The following is a 20,038-nucleotide window of genomic DNA, read 5'->3' on the forward strand; positions in this document are numbered from 1 at the left end:
ATAAAAGGATACCTTCTTCGAGATTTAAGCAATATTGTCCAGTATATAACGTTAAAATACTGACTAATGGACATAAAACATATTATACAAATAAAATAATAACCTATGCTACTATGCTTTACCTTCTATTTTTTGTTTTTTTTGGGGGTAAGAAAGATAATATTGCATTAAGACTTATAAAGAAAGTTACTACAAAGAGGGGGGTGCCTGTGCATCGCCATTACTATTGTTTGATAATTGTCTATTACACGGATAAAGACCACATAATCAATGGAGTTCTCTACTATACTAACGCCATTGGAAGTGGTGTTTGCATGTCCGTCATCAGTGGCAACAAAAGGTTTTTGTTCTATATCCAGTGCCTGATCCGCTATTCTGCACATCGCCTTCCTATATCGTACATCACCTGCTTGATCCAGGTACAAAATGGTGTTGACAAAATCTGTTGGGCTCTTCAAAAACAGGTCTTGTAGCTGGTGTCATGCTGCGCCCGCTTTAGCCAAACGATCAGCCACCTCATTTTCCTCTCTGTAGGTATGCGCAACTGTGACACTAGGCATGAGAAATTATATTAGTACAAAGCATATTATCGTTTTTTAGCGGTGTTAGTACCTCTAATACATCGACGTTTATTTTCAGAGGAACCAAATTGCGAGTAGTTGTCAATTCCAGCCCATGAAAAAGGGCTTGTAATTCTGCATGAATGCTGGTTGAAGTGTCAGTGTTACCTGCAAATCCTATAATCCAATTTCCATTTGAATCACGTATGAGTCCCCTATACCCGCTTTGTGAGTTGCTGGTGATGAGCCCCATCAGTATTTAATAATGAAGTTCATAAACTGAAAAATCTTTTCCTGTCATCCAACTATATAGGTACTCCTTATTGATTATATTAATATACTTCACACACCAACTACACTCTACTAAATAACTACGTATCATCAGAAACAAACTTCAACAATCATACGTAGCTCCAGTTCCTTCCTTTAGTTTTTGAATAAAATTCACTTTCTTTCAAATTCAAGTGTGTAAAGATATAGGACAGTTTTCAAATATGTATATACTATATCTAAACTATCGCTCCTTGATTTAGCATTTTCAATGCAGAACCTGTTTCTTCAGAAATGAACCAGAATTTTTTATGCTCTTTTCTTTTTTTGTTGAGGTTTATCACTCATGAGTGTTTAATTTACTTTAATAGTTTGTTATTGACCTGAAATATATTTTGCGAAATGATTATAATTTGGAGATGATTAGAGTTTATATTCTTTCAGTAAAGCTTATATGATTTTATTTATTTAAAAAAAATTTCTCGAATAAATCATTATCTTCTAGGTCAATTTTTTCTTCATTTTTTCATTATTGTCTCTTTTATATTACTAAGGGTGTAAGCGTAACTCCTTCATTCTTATTAGTTCAAACTAGATCCAATCATTTTGACCTAGACAAACAAGTGACCATATGATAAATTCACATTGATCAATCACAAAAACTTAAACTTTATTTCTTCATTATGTATAGTTATTTACTCAAAAATTTATTTTATAATATTACTATTATTTACAAAAATGTGTATTACATGATTAGGCATACACGTGCAGCGCATGTGCAGAAAACTAGTTTAATTAAAAAGGTAAAATTTTAAAATAAGTTGTATTATATACAATTTTTGAGAAGAGGTAATAAGTTATTTAAATAGTCTTAAAAAGGTTGTATTCTATGTAAATTACTTTCCTTTTTTTTAGGGATAGCTCTTTACAAATGACTCCCTTTTAATTTCTCTTGTAACTTGTAGGCCATTTACACCATGGTCTAAAGTAAAAATAGCACGGTCTAGCCAGCTTTCGGACTGGTCATTCAAAAATAGCCAGCATTTATCAAGTCAATGAAAAATAGCCACTATTTTGCTGTAATAGAGACCGGTTCAACATAATATACTGGAGTTCGGTGCACCTGCGTATGAACTTCCAGCATATTATGCTGGACCGGTATACTTTACTGGCTCCAGTATAATATACTGGAGAGTGGAGCGCCGGTGCTCCAAACTCCAGTATATTATGCTGGATTGGTATATTATACTGGAACTCCAGTATATTATGCTGGAGTATTTTTTCAGATTTTGAACAGTGTTTTCGTTCAGATATTTATCTTTACATAAAAAGTGACTAACTTTCGATTACTTTTAAAACTAGACTATTTTTGAATGACCACTTATAAATCTGGCTATTTTTGAATTTCTCCCTGGTCTAAAGTTGTTTTTGAGAAAATTGAATATCTATTGAGAAGCGTCAGACGACGGTCCAAAATATTAGTATAAATAGCAAATATTAAATGAGTTCGCAAGATTGAGCAATATATAAAAAACTAGTCTTAGTGTACGTGCGTTGCACGTGTATACAATGTCAGTCAATTAAAACTTCTATACAAGAACAATTGATTATGTAAAATAGCAAATGCCATTAAAATAACAATCATTTAACAACAAAAATAAATGTGATTACATAAATGTAGTAATTAGATTTTTTTGAACTTACAAAAATAGATAATTCAGTTAAGTTAATTATAGATATTTTATTGTATGAGATAATAATATGTTAGTATATTAAAGGATCTAATCTAACTTCTCTTTCATAGACGATATTGTTGGTCCTAAAAAGACAAATCATTTAAAACAAAAAAATGACTCTCTATCATTTAATCATTGATGCATTTACTTTAGAATAATAATAACAACTTACTAAGTAAAATATTTAATTAAAAAAATCGTGAAAACTATTTCTTAAGTTAATCAACGTATTTAATTATAACAATCGATTTAAAGTTGTAAATAGAACAAAAGATTCAAAAGAGTAAATTTATCGAAAATAAAAAATCTAAATGAAGAATATACTACTTCAATGAACTATATACAATCAAACTTGTGAACATGTAGGCATATAATGCAAATACTAATAGTATAAAATTCAAGAACAAAATATTAATAGAAAATATAAATAAAAACAATATATACATTTAGTTAATTTCAAACATTAGTTTGAATATTAGAATTTAGAAACATAAGAAAGATCAAACTTTTTTCAGAATTGTCGAATATAGTATGCACGCTTAACAAAGCAAACCTGAAAGACAAAGTTGCACTCTAGCATAACTTACCATAATCATTGGTTTTGAGCCTACAAATAGTGATTCGGGAATAATTATAATTCATATAGTCTGAACGCAATAAAGAAAGGACAAAGTTTATCCAACAAATCATTAAAATTTTAATTGATTTCTAACTCCTCTATGAGGCAAAGTACACAACATTTCATATTACAATTTTTTTTAGCATGAATTTATGAATGTGAGATTAACAAGAAGAGAGAGGGAGAGACTCCTTTCCATTAACAAAGAGGAGAAATTTCAGTTATTTTTATGAATAATACCTCTTGTACAGTCTCGATTCTTGCCCAAATTCAATTTTCTACCCAAAAGACAAGTTTTTATAAGTTGTAAAATTTAAGCTTGAATCTGTTGAAAAAAAAAAAAAGAAGAAGCTTGGATATTAATTTACTTTCTGTGTTTACACGGTACAAACAAAGATCTCAAAAGTTTAATGAAGAAAGATAAATTCTTTTCAAAAGAAAAACAAATCCTAAAAACAGGGAAGGGTATGCCTCTAGGATTCAATCACAATTCTTTTGTATCTCGTAAATACCAAAATGAAAAGAATTATGAACAAAAGATGTAAGAAATTACAGTCCTTAATATTAGGAATTATACATAAACACATACTCCTAAACATAAAAGGAAGTACAAGTGCTTGAGAATTTTACCAAAAAAAATTAATTCCTAAACCTAAAAGGAGGTCCAAGGGCACAAAAAATTTACCTAAAATATTTATAAAGTATTAATATTTTTTTTACCTACCATAATTACAAAGAATTAATCTCTTTCTTATAAAGAATTAATTGATTAATTTTTTTAAAAAAAATATATATTCCTAAACCTACGTCAAACCCTCAATTTTTAATAACTTATAACGAAAGGAAAAAAACTCTTAAACCTAAAAGAAACTGAAATTAAAACTCTTACCTAGATTACCTAAATTTTTTTAAAGAATTAATTGTTGAAATGTGACAAACAAAAGTATCCCCAAGACGTAAAAGTGCTTCAAAGTTTATGTAAACGACTTTTTTGGAACATTTTACAAAATATTTAGATCTTTCTTTTACAAGTTTATTATGTTACATAGTTTAAATAAGGAAGAATATTATACACAAAATCTAGCTAATCCCGAATTCCTAAATATTTAGAAAAATATTAAATGACTATTACTAATATTAGAGAAATAATCAAATGACTATTTTGTCTAGTGTGAAATTTATTTCTAAAGGGTAAAAAACGCAAACGACATTTTGCTAAGGGTCTTCGTGCTTTTAATATAGTATAGATAGAACATTCGAGTTCTAATATTGTCCGAAAGAATAATTAGTCAAGGGCTATATTTGTATAGTTTTCAAAAATAGAGACAACATCTGGATTTATGACCTCAAAAGGGATATTTGCGTAAATCAGTCCTTCCATGAAGGACTTCTCTGGTAAACTTTAGCCCAAAAAGCTCCAAATATGTTAACACCAGCACAATTGATATTTGAGTTGTGTCTTGTGGCGATCTGTGGATTAAATTTAAGGTAAGGTAAATTAAAGGAACTTTACATCGTGTACCTACTTTTAAAAGTCCTTTAACACAATATACTTTAATTATGAAATTACATGTAGTACACATCAATTAATTACCATACATATCCATTTAGTCAAAAGAACAATAACTACCATATAAATTTACTCCCTAATTAAAGGAAAGTATCGATCTATATGAAGCAAATCCACTCCATCCGTTTAAACTTTAGACCAAAATTAAAGAATAAAATCCCTTTAAACAAAGCCTTTTCTTATGAGAACCGTTGTCCTTATTTTCTTTTATACAATAAACAATTATTCAGTAAAATATTCATTGTATACTGGTATTATATATAGCATATTAATATTGTAAGTAAAATAAAATACACACAATAAATAAAAGATAAAGATATGTTTGGTTTGGATACTATATTCCAAATTAGAATATTGTAGGTATATTCGATTTGAATATTGTATTCCAAATTAGAATATTATATACTAGTATTATATATAGCATGTTAATATTACAAGTAAAATAAATTATACACAACAAATAAAAATAAAGGTATATTTGATTTGAATTTTATATTCCAAATTAGAATATTGTGGTATGTTTGTTTGAATATGTAATGTTTGGTTTGAATATGGATTTTAAATTAGAATATTGTGATGTGTTTGGTTTAAATATTGTATTCTTTATTAGAATTTGGTATGTTGGTTTGAATTATATATTCTTGATTAAACTATCGTAATTTGGTATACTTGGTTTGAATATTGTATTTTAAATTTGAATATTGTGGTATGTTTGATTTGAATACTATATTGTGGTATGTTTGATTTAAATATTATATTCCAAATTAGAATATTATGGTATGTTTGATTTGAATATTATATTCCAAATTAGAATATTATAGTTTGTTTGATTCGAACATTATATTTTTTATTAGGATGTTGTGGTGTATTGGTTTGAATAGTAGTATGTTCTAGTATTTTATTTTAGTTTAGTATATTCTATCCCAAGTTAAAACATTTTCACCTTATTTTTGTTTTTCTTTTGATTTAGATGGAAGAGGAAAAAAAAAGCGATGAAGGACTTAGAGAATTTTTTGTCAGAAGGTAAGCATAATCCCAATTCCTTAAAACGTGGGATGATGGAGTATTTTAAGGGAGTGAGAGATAATCTAGTTCCTTAAAATATGGGATTTGTTTAATGATATATAATGATATTACAGATTTAAAAAGTAAATAAAGTTTTATAAAATAGGCATACAAGATAAAATAAATATTTAAATGTATATGAAGTTAACTGGTGTTTCCCATAAGTATACCGCGTAGATTTCTCTTAAATTAAATATTCCTTGTAATATAATGCAACATCAGATACATGTCCGGTATTTTTTAAAAAAGAAAATACACCTCTTTTTGTTAAGAAATCCATTAAGTTGAAGTGGCAACAGGGGTTAAATTAGTATATCCTCAAATGATGTTTGATTATGATATATTACAAATAATTAGAAATCTTGGCTCCACGTACATCAGATTTCATGGTTTTAATATTTTACATAGGCACATCAATATAGTGAATCACACAGAATACTTGTTAATACGTACGACCAAGATTATTCTTTCTTGTCTTCCCATTTATCCAAACGTTTCTTTGCTTTCTCCACCTGTAAAGTAAAACTCTCAATTAAATATTTGTATTTTTGTAAGAGAGAGAAAATACTCATTGTATTTACCTCTTCATTCCAATGTGTTCGAAAAATGACGAACAGTAAAATAAAGGCTTGCACTGTTGTCCCACCAATCATCCCTAACCAAATCCCCTGCACGAAACAATATAAAATCAGTAAATTTATTATATTATCAGTCTTGTGTACAATCGACACAATGATTGTAAGACTGATAATATAGTGACCTAGTAGCAATAAACTAGGGACCTAAGTGTAAGTGTAGTTAGTCAAGCTTGAAGGCTTTAGTTTTAGTTTGTAAAATAAATTAGAGAAGGTACGAGAATTAGTTAAAATGAGAGTTGTTAGTCTTGAAAAGTGTACAGTTCATTCTAACAGATCCTACAGAAATAAAATTTCCGTTTTCTGCTCGTTCTTCTCTCTAGCTTTCTCTCTCTAGAAATTACTCGTTGTTGTTCGTTCATGAATCTTAAGTGATGATTGTAAAATTCTGCACTTAGATTGCATAAATTGACTTGATATCAGAGCGACGATCTCTGTAATTACCCAGATCTACAACTCTAATTTTACTAATTGAAGGTCGATTGAAGTTCAACAATAATGAGATCGAGTAGTTGCCCCATAATCATCCCTTATTCCTTCGAGATTCTGACTTGCCTAGAACAACGTTGATATCGCTGAAACTCACATGGCCTGAAAATTATGCCCTATTGAGTAGAGCTATGAAGGTAGCACTCTTGGTGAAGAACAAATTAGGAGTTTATAGATGGTACTTATCGCAAGAGTTCATACAGAGGCGAGTTGGCAACACAATGGAAAAGGTGTAATGCAGCGGTGCTATCATGGTTCAGCAACACAGTGTCAACTGAATTGGTACCAAGTATCATGTATGCTTCGAGTGCGAAGAAAGTGTGGGACGAGTTCAAAGAGAGATTTGATAAGGACAATTTGACCAGAATCTATCAACTCTGGACTAATATTGCAATGCTGAGACAGGGGTACGGACAATCACTACGTATTTTTTAAAGATGAAAGATTTATGGGATGAATTGGACATTTTAGCACGGTTGCCTTCACATGACTATGAGGAATTGAGACCGTATGTTGATCATCTGGTAAGACAAAGGCTACTGCAGTTCCTTATGACGCTCAATGAGAGCTATAGCCAAAGAACGTTAGGAGTTGTTGAGACAAACAAAGATCCTCTAACTATGTTAGCAGGCCGGGGACAAATGTTTAAAGAAAAAAACAGGATTAATCTGTGAGCACTATGGCTATAAGGGCAACCTAACGGAGAATTTCTACAAAACAATAGCCTATCCAGCAGATTTTACGAGCAAGAAAAAGTGGCAACCATGTGCATATTAGCCTTATTCCAACAATGCAAATACAAATTCAGAGGTAGGAACAAATGTCAAAGGTCAAGTTCAAGGAAATTATTTGATAGAGGAATATTACAAGCAATCTTCTGTGGGAGAAGGATCTACTGTGATGACAGATTCTTCAAACATGACAGGTATTGTGTCCTTATTATCTAATGTATCCCACGACAGTGTATACGATTGGATAATAGACTCAGGGATATCACATCATATAATTTTCTGCAAAGATGTTTTAGAATGTCTTAAGGCAATAGAAGGACAAAACAGTTATGGAGTAGAAACACCTACAAGAGATAAATAAAAGATCACATACTCAGGAGATGCACTAATTCCAAAAAAACGGAAGATAACAAATATCATGTGTGTGCCAGATTTAAAATTCAACGTGCTTTTAGTGTCCAAGATAACTAGAGACTTGTGTTGTTCAATCACCTTCTATCCTGAATTTCGTGTGTTTCAGGGCTCTACAATGGCAAGGTGCTGGGGATTGGTAAGGAAGATATTGGCCTATACATACTTAGAAGAGAAGAAGGGGTAGCAGCAGGGACTTTAAAAAATGAAACAGTAGATACTAGATTATGGCATCAAAGACTGAGACATGCTTCTAAAAATGTTAAGCAACACTTGGTGGAACTATAGAATAAGGTAGATGTAGACATGCTGAACTATTGTGCAGTTTGCCCTTTGTCCAAACAAAGTAGACTTAAATTTCATGTTAGTAGCAATAAGTCTAGTTGTACCTTTCAGCTTGTGCATGTTGATGAATGTAGTCCATATAATATAGTACCAACCTATGATACAAAACACAATTTTGTTATCATAGTTGATGACTTCAGTAGATATACTTGAATTTGTCTGTTACATTCCAAGAGTGAGTGATTATGGTCTTAAAAGATTTCTTTCCTTTGACTAAGAATCAGTTTGGTACTGTGATTAAGATCAAATAATGGCACAGAGTTTCTTTACACTAAGTGCAACGAATTGTTTACCTCTTTTGGTGTAATACATCAAAGCAGTTGTCCCTACACTCCACAACAGAGTGGAGTTATAGAAAGAAAGTACAGGGATATCCTAGAGGTAACTAAGGCATTGAGATTTCAAAGTAGCATGTCAGTGATGTTTTGGAGAGATTGTGTAAAGATTGTTGTGTATTTGATCAACAAACAACCTACAGAGGTATTAGATGTCAAATCTCCTTCTGAAATGTTGTATGGTAAACAATCCAAAATTGATCACTTAAGAGTATTTGGGTGTCTATACTAAAGTCAAGACTCATGTAACAACAAGCTAGATCAAAGCTCAGCCATAGTTGGTTTCGGTCGTTGAAGATTCGCCGTAGTGACAAGGCTTTCATAGTCCGAAAGTAGGCCAGCTATGAAAGCACATTTCCTAGGGGGATAAGTATATACCAAGAGCAAGAAGAACATTCTTCATAGACTACACAGATACACAAAAGGGATACAAACTATTCGATTTGGACTCAACACATTTCTTGTTAGTAGAGATGTGAGTTTTAGAGAGGACATCTTTCCTTTTAAGGAAGAGAGCATAGACAAAGAGGACTTATTTCTTCCCGGCATAGTGGACACAACTAATTCAAGCATCCAAAATAGATACAATGTAAGAGCAGATGTTTCTATTGAAGTTCCTGAAGAAAATAACATGGTTCCAACAGCTAACTCTGATGGTGATTTCCACACTAAACAACTGGGATCTAACCAGGAATACGAAGTCATTTCTGAAATGGAAAACTTGGTTGATGAAGTAGTGGAACAGGAGGTGGACTATAAGGTGAATGAGGCACTACCAAAACCAGTTGTAGATACATATAAAAATCAGACAAGTTCTTCAGTTGGGATGAGAAAGTCAGCTAGAGGTGTAAAGCCTGCTATTTGGCTGAAAGACTATGTCACTACCTAGAAACCATCAGGACAAAATCCTTATCCCATCTCACAGTATGGATCCTACGATCATCTGCCAATGCATATCAGGCCTATCTAACAGCTTCTTCAGCAGATGCAGAACCTTCTTCCTTTACAGAAGACTCTCAAGATGTTATATGGGTAGAGGCAATGAAGGAGGAGATCAAAGCTTTGGAAGACAATAGCACATGGGAGGTTGTAGATTTGCCCTTAGAGAAGCAGCACATTGGTTCTAAATGGGTATATAAAATCAAATACAAGACAAATTGAGATGTAAAAAGTTTTAAAGCAAGACTTGTTGCTAAAGGTTATACACAACAAGAAGACCTAAACTACCATAAAATATGCTCCTCAGTAGTCAAAATGGTGACAGTCAGAACTGTGATCAGTCTGGAAACCTCCAAAAATTGGCATCTCTTTCAAATGGATGTCAATTATGCCTTCTTACATGGAGATCTTTATGAAGAGGTCGATACGCATCTGCCTCAAGATTTTCATACGAAGGAGGAGTCTAAAGTGTACGAACTGTCAAAGTCTCTTTATGATCTTAGACAAGCATCCAGGCAGTAGAATATTAAACTGGCTGATGCTCTCACCAAGGCAGGGCATTTGCAAAGTGCTATGATCACTCACTTTTTTTATAAAGAAAAATGGTGCAGATATAGTGATTATATTAGTGTATGTTGACGACCTCTTAATCCTTGAAAGTTGTAAAGAATTGATAGATGATGCAAAGGAAGCACTGCACATGAACTTTAAAGTTAAAGATTTGGTGAATTGAAGTATTTCCTAGGAGTAAAAGTTATGAGACCACAGAAGGGGATTCTTCTAAATCAAAGGAAGTATGCAGTGGGTCTTATATCTGAAGCAGGACTAGGTGGAGCAACACCTGCAAATTCACCTCTTGAACAAAATCATAAACTTACAACTATTGACTATGATATGCATGTTGGGGTCAAAGGATATGAAGAACTACATGATATTGGTGGATACCAAAAGCTCATAGGAAAGAAAATATACTTAACCATGACTAGGCCTGACATCTGCTTTGCAGTTATGATACTTACCCAATTCATGCAGCATCCAAAGTAGTCTCACTTAGAAGCAACCATGAGGGTAATAAGGTACATACAAGGATCTCTAGGAAGAGGAATATTTCTAAAGAAAGAGTCGCTAGAACATGTCTTATCCTTCTGTGATTCAAACTGGGCAGCACGTCCAAACACAAGAAGATCTGTTACAGATATGTAGTTAAATTGGAATATTAATTGATTTTTTAGAAATCTAAAAAATAATAGACTGTAAGAAGAAGTTTCGCAGAAGCAGAATATAAAAGCATGGTTGTAGTGGTGCCTGAAGTGGTCTGCCTTGCAAACTTGATAAAGAGCTTGGGATTCTAGTTCAGTAACCTATGAAGCTATTTTTTAACAGCAAGACAGCCTTACAAATTATTGCTACTCCAATCTATCATGAAAGAACTAAGAACATAAAAATAGACCGTCATTTTGTGAGGGGAAGGATTAAAGATGGACTGATATCACCACGGTATATTCCTAGAAAAGAGCAGGTTGTAGATTGATGACAAAAGCTTTCAGAGCTGCCCATCATCAGACCCTTGTCTCCAAACTGGGAGTGTTGGATGCTTTCTACTATCTAGCTTGATGGGGAGTATCAAGACTGAAAGCATAGGGACCTGGTAGCAATAAATTAGGGACCTAAGTGTAGTTAGTCAAGCGTGAAGGCTTTAGTTTGTAAAATCCATTAGAGAAGGTAAGAGAGTTAGTTAAAAGGAGAGTTGTTAGTATTGAAAAGTGTATAGTTCATTCTAATAGATTCTACATAAATAAAATTTCCTTTTTCTACTCTTCCTTCTCTCTAGCTTTCTCTCTCTAGAAATTACTATAAATTGTTGTTCCTCATGAATCTTAAGTGATGATTGTAGATTTTGCATTTATATTGCATAAATTGACACATTTTACTAACCTACTATAGTAGGTTAGCATTGTATACATATTTACTTTTCATAAAATACCCTAACCAACAAACAAACCACACATTAATAGGAGGGACATTACTGTCTTTTTATGATAATCTAAACCCAATTCTCCCTTCTGTATTTTCTCTTCTCTCCCTAAGCGAGGCGTCCTTCTCTGTTTTCTCTCTTATGTTTTTTCTTTTCTTTGTAAGGGAACTTGTTGACTAGGATTTACGATTCATGGATAATTTATGTTTGGAATTTGGATAATGTAGAACATGTGCATCACTTCATTTGCGATTGAACTGCACCGAAGTTCTCATTGAAAGTTATGCAGTATCTATTGCAAGAAAAAAAGAGGCACTGGAACACAGAGGAAAGAAAATTATTCAGCTCAAATATATAAAATATTGTTAAGAAAAGAGATTGTGGTTTGTCTTTAATCAGTTGATCAATTTTATGCCTGTGAGCTCTAGCTTATTTCATGTCTTTTTTACTCCAAAAATCTTGTCAGAAAATATAAATCCAAACTATTCACACTGCATCTAATGATTTCAAATCTTAATTTCTATGGAGACTATCTAAATTAAGAAGATAAAGAAAATGACAGAATGCAAAAAAAATTGTAAGACATTCAGATGCCTCAAGCTTTTATTTACGGATGGAGAGAGCAACGTGTAAATGAGAAAGGGCAAAATGGGAACTACGTTTAATTTTTTGTGGAAAGACAAAAATATCCCTCTCATTTAGTCGTTCGCGGAATGATGTAAGGGTTTTTTGGGAAAGCAAATATGTATACAATGCTAACTTATTGTAACGACCCGAATGGTCGTTTTTAGCAATTGCATTTCGCTCGGTTGTTTGAGGGAATGAGTAGCTCCGTAGGAAGTATTATGACCTATATGAATCGTCGGTTTTGGTTTTCAGGTTATTCTGAATTGATTTGGAAGAATGATTTTCAGCTAGAAGCTTTAAATTTGAAAGGTTTGACCAAGTTTTGACCTATTAGAATTTGACCTCATATTGAATTTCTGATGGTTCTATTAGCTCCGTTGGGTGATTTTGGACGTAGGAGCGCGTCTGGATTGTGATTTGGAGGCCCATAGTAGAATTTGGCTTGAAATAGCGAAAGTTGGAATTTTGGAAAGTTTGACTGGGAGTGGACTTTTTGTTATCAGGGTCGGATTCCGATTTCGGAAGTTGGAGCAGGTCCATAATGTCAAATGTGACTTGTGTACAAATTTTCAGGTTAATCGGACATGATTTGAATAGGTTTCAGCATCGGTTGTGGAAGTTTGAAGTTTCAACTTCATTGATTTCGAATTGAGGTGTGATTCATCGTTTCGATGTTGTTATGTGTGTTTTGAGACCTCAAGTAGGTCCGTGTTATGATATGAGACTTGTTGGTATATTTGAGTAGGGTCCCAAGGGGGGCTCGGGTGAGTTTCGGATAGGTTTGGGTTGTGTTGCGCTCATTTTTTATGTTTCGACGTCGTTTTTCAAGCATAATGGTACTACATTAAACAAATGAGCTCCAATTTCTTTTTTTTTTATGTAAGCATTAGACCCGTATTATAATTACAGATCCATAACAAAAAGAATTGTCGAATTTGGACATCACATGTGGATTTTATGGTCATTTTACTAAGAATTGGGTTGCCAGATTTTTCAGAATAATTACGAAATTGATACTGAATTCGTATTTAAAAATTTGCACAATTTTCAAATATTGAAACTAATGTATCTCCTTCAATATAAGGTCAAATGGAGTGATTCAAGAGCTTAGCTTGACTAAATTTCAGAAGGAATCCATTGGAGGCATCAAAAGCGAGTTTCAGGATTGTTTGGCATGAGAATCGAGGCAAAATAGCTGGCAAAAAAAAAATATAAAACAAAGGTTTGTTCATATTTTGAATTGGGGAGCTTGGATTTGAGCGATTTTGGAGGCGATTTGCACCATATGTATTGAGGTAAGTGTTCTCTACTCGATTTTGGTTATATTTCATGAATCCACCTTCGTTTTTGGCATTTGATTGATGATTTCAAAGTAAAATTTTGGGGGGGGGGGGGGGGTTGCCTAAAGTTTCATAAAGTGAATTTTTAAGTTTTGAACATCGATTCAGAGTCGGAATTGGATGAAACTAGTATGATTGGACTCATAATTGAATGAGTTGTTGGATTTTGTAAGTGTTGTTGAGTTTCGAGATGCGGGCTCGGGTTGGGCTTTTTGGCCGATTTTGGGCTTTTGATTAAAGATTTGACCTTTTTCGATTGGGATTGGTTGCTTTAGCATTGTTTGATGTATTTGAGTTCTTTTTGGTTAGTTTTGAGCCGTTCAGAGGTCGGAACGCGCGAGATGTCATTTTTGGAGCATCGCTTGGCTTGCTCGGTATTGGAATTGGCTTGTTTGAGGTAAGTAATGATTGTAAATCTTGTCCTGAAGGTATGAAACCCCGGATTTCACATTTTTTTACTACTTTGAGGTGACACACATGCTAGGAGATGGACGTGCACCGTTGGAGATTGTGACTTGATCCGTCCCGGAGTAACTATAAAGTTGCGTATTTGACTTAAATTATATGATACTTATGTGTTTTAGAAAGAATTTCCTATAAATTGGGCCGAATGCCATATTTGGGCCTTATGGCAGAGATGTTTGGACCCTTAGAGATTTTTTTTCTTATTATCCTCTCACTGTTTTTTATTTAAGATCTATACTCAGTCATGCTGTATTTACTGATTTCATAACTCAGTCTTTATTACTCCATTTTGATGCATAAAATGATATTTTGGGCTGAACACCCTGTTTTACTGATAACCCGAGTGGCTTGAGAGGTTTCTGACTGAGTGAGGTCGAGGGCCTGTATTGTGAGGATATTATGGGATCGGGTTGCACGCCGTAGCATGTTGTTATTGATTCATGATTTTTTTGAGGTCGCGGGCCTGATTGATTTATGCCACGAGATGACTTGTTATGAGGCCGAGGGCCTGATTGATTTATGCCACGAGGTGGCTTGTTATAGCGTTTGGGCTGTAGGAGCCCCTCCGGAGTCTGTACACCCCCAGTGAGCGCGGGTACCCTGAGTGAATGATATGATGTTTTGCCCAAGGGGCTGTTCTTGATTCATGTTGTGCCCGAGGAGCTGTTTACGAGCGATTGAGAGGTAATGCCCAATGGGCTGTATATGAGACTGTGAGGTTTGCCCGAGGGACTGTTCACGAGTGATGTTCACTGAGGCTGTTCTTAATTTATGTTGCCCGAGGGGCTGTATACGAGTGAGTTTTGCCTGAGGGGCTGTTTATGTTTTCATCATTTTTGCTCACTCTTTCATCACTTCGTTGAAAACTGTTGAAAGATGTTTTAAATGGTTTTACTGAAACTGGATTTAAATGAGCTGAGTTGATTCAAAACCCTGATTTTAAAAACCTGCTGTATTTTATTGAGATTTCATGATATGAACTGTATATGTTTTATTGCTCATCACTATTGCTCAGTCTCTATTTACTTTTATTACTGACTGAGTTGGCGTACTCACATTACTCCATGCACCTTGTGTGCAGATCCAGGTATTTCTGAACCCGATAGCGGGTGTTGATTACTCAGTGGCAAATCCATCGAAGTTAGTAAGGTAGCTTCCTAGCGATCGCAACCCTGCTTTTCTCCCTCCTTATCCTCCCTTAGTTGTATTCAATTATTTCCAGGCTATGTTAGTCTTGATGTTGTTAGACGGTTATAGTAGATGTTCATGACTAGTGACACCCCGATGTCGGGCTTTTTTTTTCGCACTGTTGTTTTAATTTAAACTCCTTATGCAGGTTTATTGTTAAATAGCTTTGGTTTTGTCTTAAAAATGAAAACATTGATTGGTTTTGGTAATGTTTCGGCTTGCCTAGTACCACGTTAGTCGCCATCACAACAGGGTTAGTTTTGGATCGTGACACTTACTATACCTATGTAGTAGGTTATCAAATCCCACATATGTATATACACACACTTTTATCTAGATTATTTTAATTTCCATTTAGTATTATATATTATATATATGAAAGAAAATGCTTGTGCAAAATGAAGAGAAAATTATAACATATACCTTGACTCCATAGTCCCATTTGAAGCAGAGAAGTGACCCAACTGGAATTCCAATGATGTAATAACAACCAACATTTACATATGCAACAAAAGCTTGCCATCCGCATCCAACAGCAACACCTTTTGTATTAGGAAGGATATACAAGCAAACTTAATTTAAGGGGAGAAATTTAAAAATAGCCATATTTACAATTGGTCATTCAAAAATAGCCATAGTTTCAAAAGTAATTGAAATTCAGCCACTTTTCATGTAAAGATAAATCTGAGCGAAAATACAATTCAAAACTCGAAAAATACACCCGTATATTATACTGGAGTTCCAGCATAAGTATGCTTGAACTCCAGCATATTATACGGGAGTTCCAGGATAACTATGCTGGAACTCCAGCATAATATGTTGGAGTTCCAGCATAAGTACACTAGAACTCCAGCATAATATACGGGAGTTCCAGCAAGTATAAATGTCCAGTATAATATACTGGAGTTTGGAGCACCGGTGCTCCAGTCTCCCGTATATTATACAGGAGTCAGCAAAGTATACCGGTCCAGCATAATATGCTGGAGTTCGTACACAGATGCACCGAACTCCCGTATATTATACGGGACCGGTCTCTGTTGCAGCAAAATAGTGGCTATTTTTCATTGACTTCGTAAACGGTGACTATTTTTGATTGACTAGTCCGAAAACTGGTTATACCGTGCTATTTTGACTAATTTAAGTGTATTAGATCTGGACCAAAAGAATAGCCCATGGCCCGATCGATGATGGATACAATCGCAAAGTTAATCCATGATTACATACCAACATTAATAATCATGAGCATTTATTATTTTTTTTAAAAAAAATCTGATTTCAAACTATTTAATTTCATAAAACAAAAGAAAATCTTACCCAGTAAAACAGGTTGAATGCCATTGAGCAGGATTGACATTGCCAAGAAGGGCGTTAATCCGGAGACTACGTTTGCGACATTCTTTCCATCCGTAAAAATGTAACTAATGACATGCCGTAACGTAAGAACAAGGATTGCAAAAAATAGTGAAATCAGGAAGCAACTTAGAGTTGCTATCAGAACTGAGAAAGCAGCTGATTTGGGATGTCCTGCTCCAAGTTCATTGCTCACCCTAACACTGTCATCATAATCCCAGGTAGGCAAATAATTAATTAACAGAGTTTTCAAAATAGAGTTCAGAATCTATGCTTTGATAAGTGTGTGCTGCATTGATAATCTATGATTGCATAAGTTGACATTTCACTAACCTTGCAGCTGCACTGAAGCCTACAGATATCTTGAAAACCCATCCAAGTATTTGCATGCTGCAGGTCAAATTTTATTTAAAAGACTGAGAACATGGGTGCATACTTGTTTGATAAATGTGATTAAATATTCTTACAATGAGCAAATACTGATATGAATATCAGGGGCCTCCCTAGGAGCAACTTATGGGTTTGGCCGTACCTAATAGGTTCGCCCTAAACCTTGTATTTGTGTTATGAAATTCACTAAATATGTATAACTTTAAATTTTAGAAACCAATTACTTGAGATCGTTGTTGCAGAATTCAGAACCCATAAAATTCAAATCTCGAATCTATTTCTCGATGAATATTGTCGTCCGAAGATCTAGCATTCAGGTAATACAATCAAATGAGGTTATCTTGACTGATTAGCTGTCAAACCGCAAGTCAAACAAGAAAAGAAAGAAAAAGAATAGGTTGAAAACCTCCAAAAGATGAATGTTTATGCTTATATTTCCTCTTAGTTACTAATACTGCAAAGGAATCTTATTTACTCCCTCTGGTTCAACTTAGATGAGGTAGTTTGACTCGGCACAGAGCTTAAGAAAAAAAAAGACTTTTGAAATTTGTGGTTTTACAAGTTTAAGGGGTAAAAACTTTGTGGGGCCATGATATTTTTGTGGTTGTAAAATTTCTCATTAAGAGTAAAATGTGTAAAATGAAGAGTTTAAAGTTGAATTATTTCCAAATTTAGAAATGCGTCATCTATTTTGGAATAGACTAAAAAGAAAAATAACTCATCTAATTTGAAACGGAAGGAATACCAAGTTATTTTAATATTTAAAAGTTTTTCTTTGTGGTTAATTCTTTATGCTATAAACTTAATTCAACTCAAATACTCAAATATTGGAACCATTCATTTACCATATGGTAAGAGAATCCAGTGACATTTCAGCATTTTTGAGCCGCCCTGCAATCAGCACAAGGATTTGATAGTAGCAGCATTCTAATGAGAGCATCACCGCAGAAACCAGTGACAGTTTCAAGAAATCCCATAATCCAGAAAATGCCAGCATACTGAAACCTGTCCATGTCTTCTTGCACTTTTTACTTGACAAAATATACACAAACTGTGCTACAACTATAATCCACCACGAAAAACTCAGCATCAATGAAGCCCCCAAAATTCCCCAACGAGTTTTATACACAACAAGCCATGTAAAGAAGCTATGAACAACCAGGGTGGCTGCTGCAATATAAGCACTAGGCTTGATAATGCTCTGTGATTGAAGGAATTTTTGAATTGAGAAGTTCGCTGCGTACGCGAAAATTTGGGGAATTAGACCATAGACGAAAACTGCAGCTGCTGACGCGATCGCTGGTTTCTGACCGAGTAGAATCAAGATTGGCTTGGAGAAGATGTAGATGAATAAGAGTGGAATTCCTGTGGCCATAAGGATGAGTGTTGATCTTTGTAGGTATATTCCTAGCATCTCATACCTCTGCGCTCCATATGCTTGTCCACACAATGTCTCCACTGCACTTCCCATTCCAAGCTGCAGCAACAAACAGTGAAGCAACAACTGATAAATATGACATTTGTATAACATGTTAAGATACACTAATAATGTAAAAGTATTATCTTTATACTACTGTTAGTATATATCGCTTAAATCCTTAGGAAATTATCATATTTATTGTAAGTAGTAGCATCACAGATCGCGATTAATGAATTATAAAGTCTCTTAAAATTGAATGGTCTGGCACTTTTAGCCCTTTCAACAGTGGTTACTATTCAAACACTCCAAAATTTTGTTCTTGTGGATAGACGTGCCATAATCCTTAAGCCTGAATTTGACATTCTGCAGCATAAAAGTGCTTAATGCTTAGCTTATTACAGGGTTGGTGTCGGAGGGTAATGAACTTACCATGATACCATAGGCAAAGACTTGAATACCAACGTTGCCAAGAGAAGAAGCAGCTAATTCAAAACTCCCAAGACGTCCACAGAAGATTTGAGTGACGATAGAAATGAGATTATTCAGCATATAAACTATAATTGCCGGCCCTGCCAGAGGCAAGAGATTACTCAATTCGATTTTGATTGAACGTCGAAATCGCACCAAAAAAGATAAGCTTTTGTCTGATAGCATTTCTTCAAGCTCAGAGCTTATTGTTTGATGATTCGGTTCTAACACTTCTGGTGTTGCTGATGATGGTGATATGGATTCACAGGGCTCATCACATTCTCTCCTAAACTCCATTACTTTCTCTCTTTTTGTTATAGAGTTTACTAATGAGATGTCAATTTTCAAAGTAAAAATATGACCTAAAGAATCACTTTTTGTCGTTCGGTATTTGAAATCTACTCACTCGATTAATTCAGATTCAGGTCGATTTGATCCACTAAGAAGATAATTAAGTATTATTTATTAAGAAGTTCGTTATGTTACGGAAGCCAAATTATATAGTATGAATGAGTCACAACTATTATACCAAAAATTATGACAGTCACCAAATAATAAATAAGACAATAAAGCAACAATAAAATGAACATCAGAATTTACGAGGTTCGGCCAATTTTGCCTACTTCCTCGGACACAACCAATATTTTATTCTACTCCAAAAATACAAGTGAAATAATACTAAAGAGAGAAGATACAAATGTCTTAAGAAGATAAGAAGGCAAATGAGAGGTGTGTTTAAATCCTAAACATTAGGCCTCCTTTTATAGGGAAAAATTCCCAACAACTTTCTTCCTTCACCGATGTGGGACATTTTGGCATTCAACAAATCTCCACCTTGGCAAAATTCCACATCTTTAATTTTCTCTTAATAACAAATTTTGGTTGTATCTTCATCTTCAATCTTCAGTGTTCAACAATGTTGATCAAATTCAAACAATGTTGAAACTTGACCGCAATCACCACTTTTGTCAGCATATCAGCAGGATTCTTTCTAATATGAATTTTCTTCACCGTGACTCCACCTTCTTCTATGATTTCTCGTACGAAATGGTACCGAACATCAATATGCTTCGTCCTTGCATGATAAACTTGGTTCTTCGCTAATTGAAT

At 34.0% G+C, this 20,038-nt stretch overlaps 1 protein-coding gene and 1 long non-coding RNA gene across 3 annotated transcripts; one reads left to right on the plus strand and one right to left on the minus strand.

The window, feature by feature from the left end:
- Nucleotides 1–6,122: 6,122 nt before the first annotated feature.
- Nucleotides 6,123–19,330, minus strand: LOC107770562 (protein DETOXIFICATION 40-like). Of its 2 annotated transcripts, XR_012707508.1 has the most exons (8): nucleotides 18,890–19,330; nucleotides 17,886–18,517; nucleotides 16,984–17,040; nucleotides 16,615–16,853; nucleotides 15,724–15,842; nucleotides 10,725–10,891; nucleotides 6,402–6,488; nucleotides 6,297–6,332 (listed from the first exon to the last, which is right to left on the minus strand). XR_012707508.1 is itself a non-coding variant. In XM_016589883.2 (7 exons), exons 1-7 carry the CDS (start codon nucleotides 19,223–19,225, stop codon nucleotides 6,282–6,284), a joined length of 1,521 nt encoding a protein of 506 aa, XP_016445369.2. In that variant the 5' UTR covers nucleotides 19,226–19,328; the 3' UTR covers nucleotides 6,123–6,281. The 2 variants fall into 2 exon arrangements, 1 of the variants encoding a protein (XP_016445369.2); XM_016589883.2 differs by lacking the exon at nucleotides 10,725–10,891 and having other exon boundaries at nucleotides 6,123–6,332; nucleotides 18,890–19,328.
- On the plus strand, nucleotides 6,500–8,596 carry LOC107770563 (uncharacterized). The gene is made up of 2 exons (XR_001644639.2): nucleotides 6,500–7,869; nucleotides 8,196–8,596. It is a non-coding gene; the product is annotated as an uncharacterized LOC107770563 (long non-coding RNA).
- Nucleotides 19,331–20,038: the final 708 nt, after the last annotated feature.

Source organism: Nicotiana tabacum, chromosome 3, assembly GCF_000715075.1.
Source record: "Nicotiana tabacum cultivar K326 chromosome 3, ASM71507v2, whole genome shotgun sequence".
NCBI classification, from domain to species: domain Eukaryota; kingdom Viridiplantae; phylum Streptophyta; class Magnoliopsida; order Solanales; family Solanaceae; genus Nicotiana; species Nicotiana tabacum.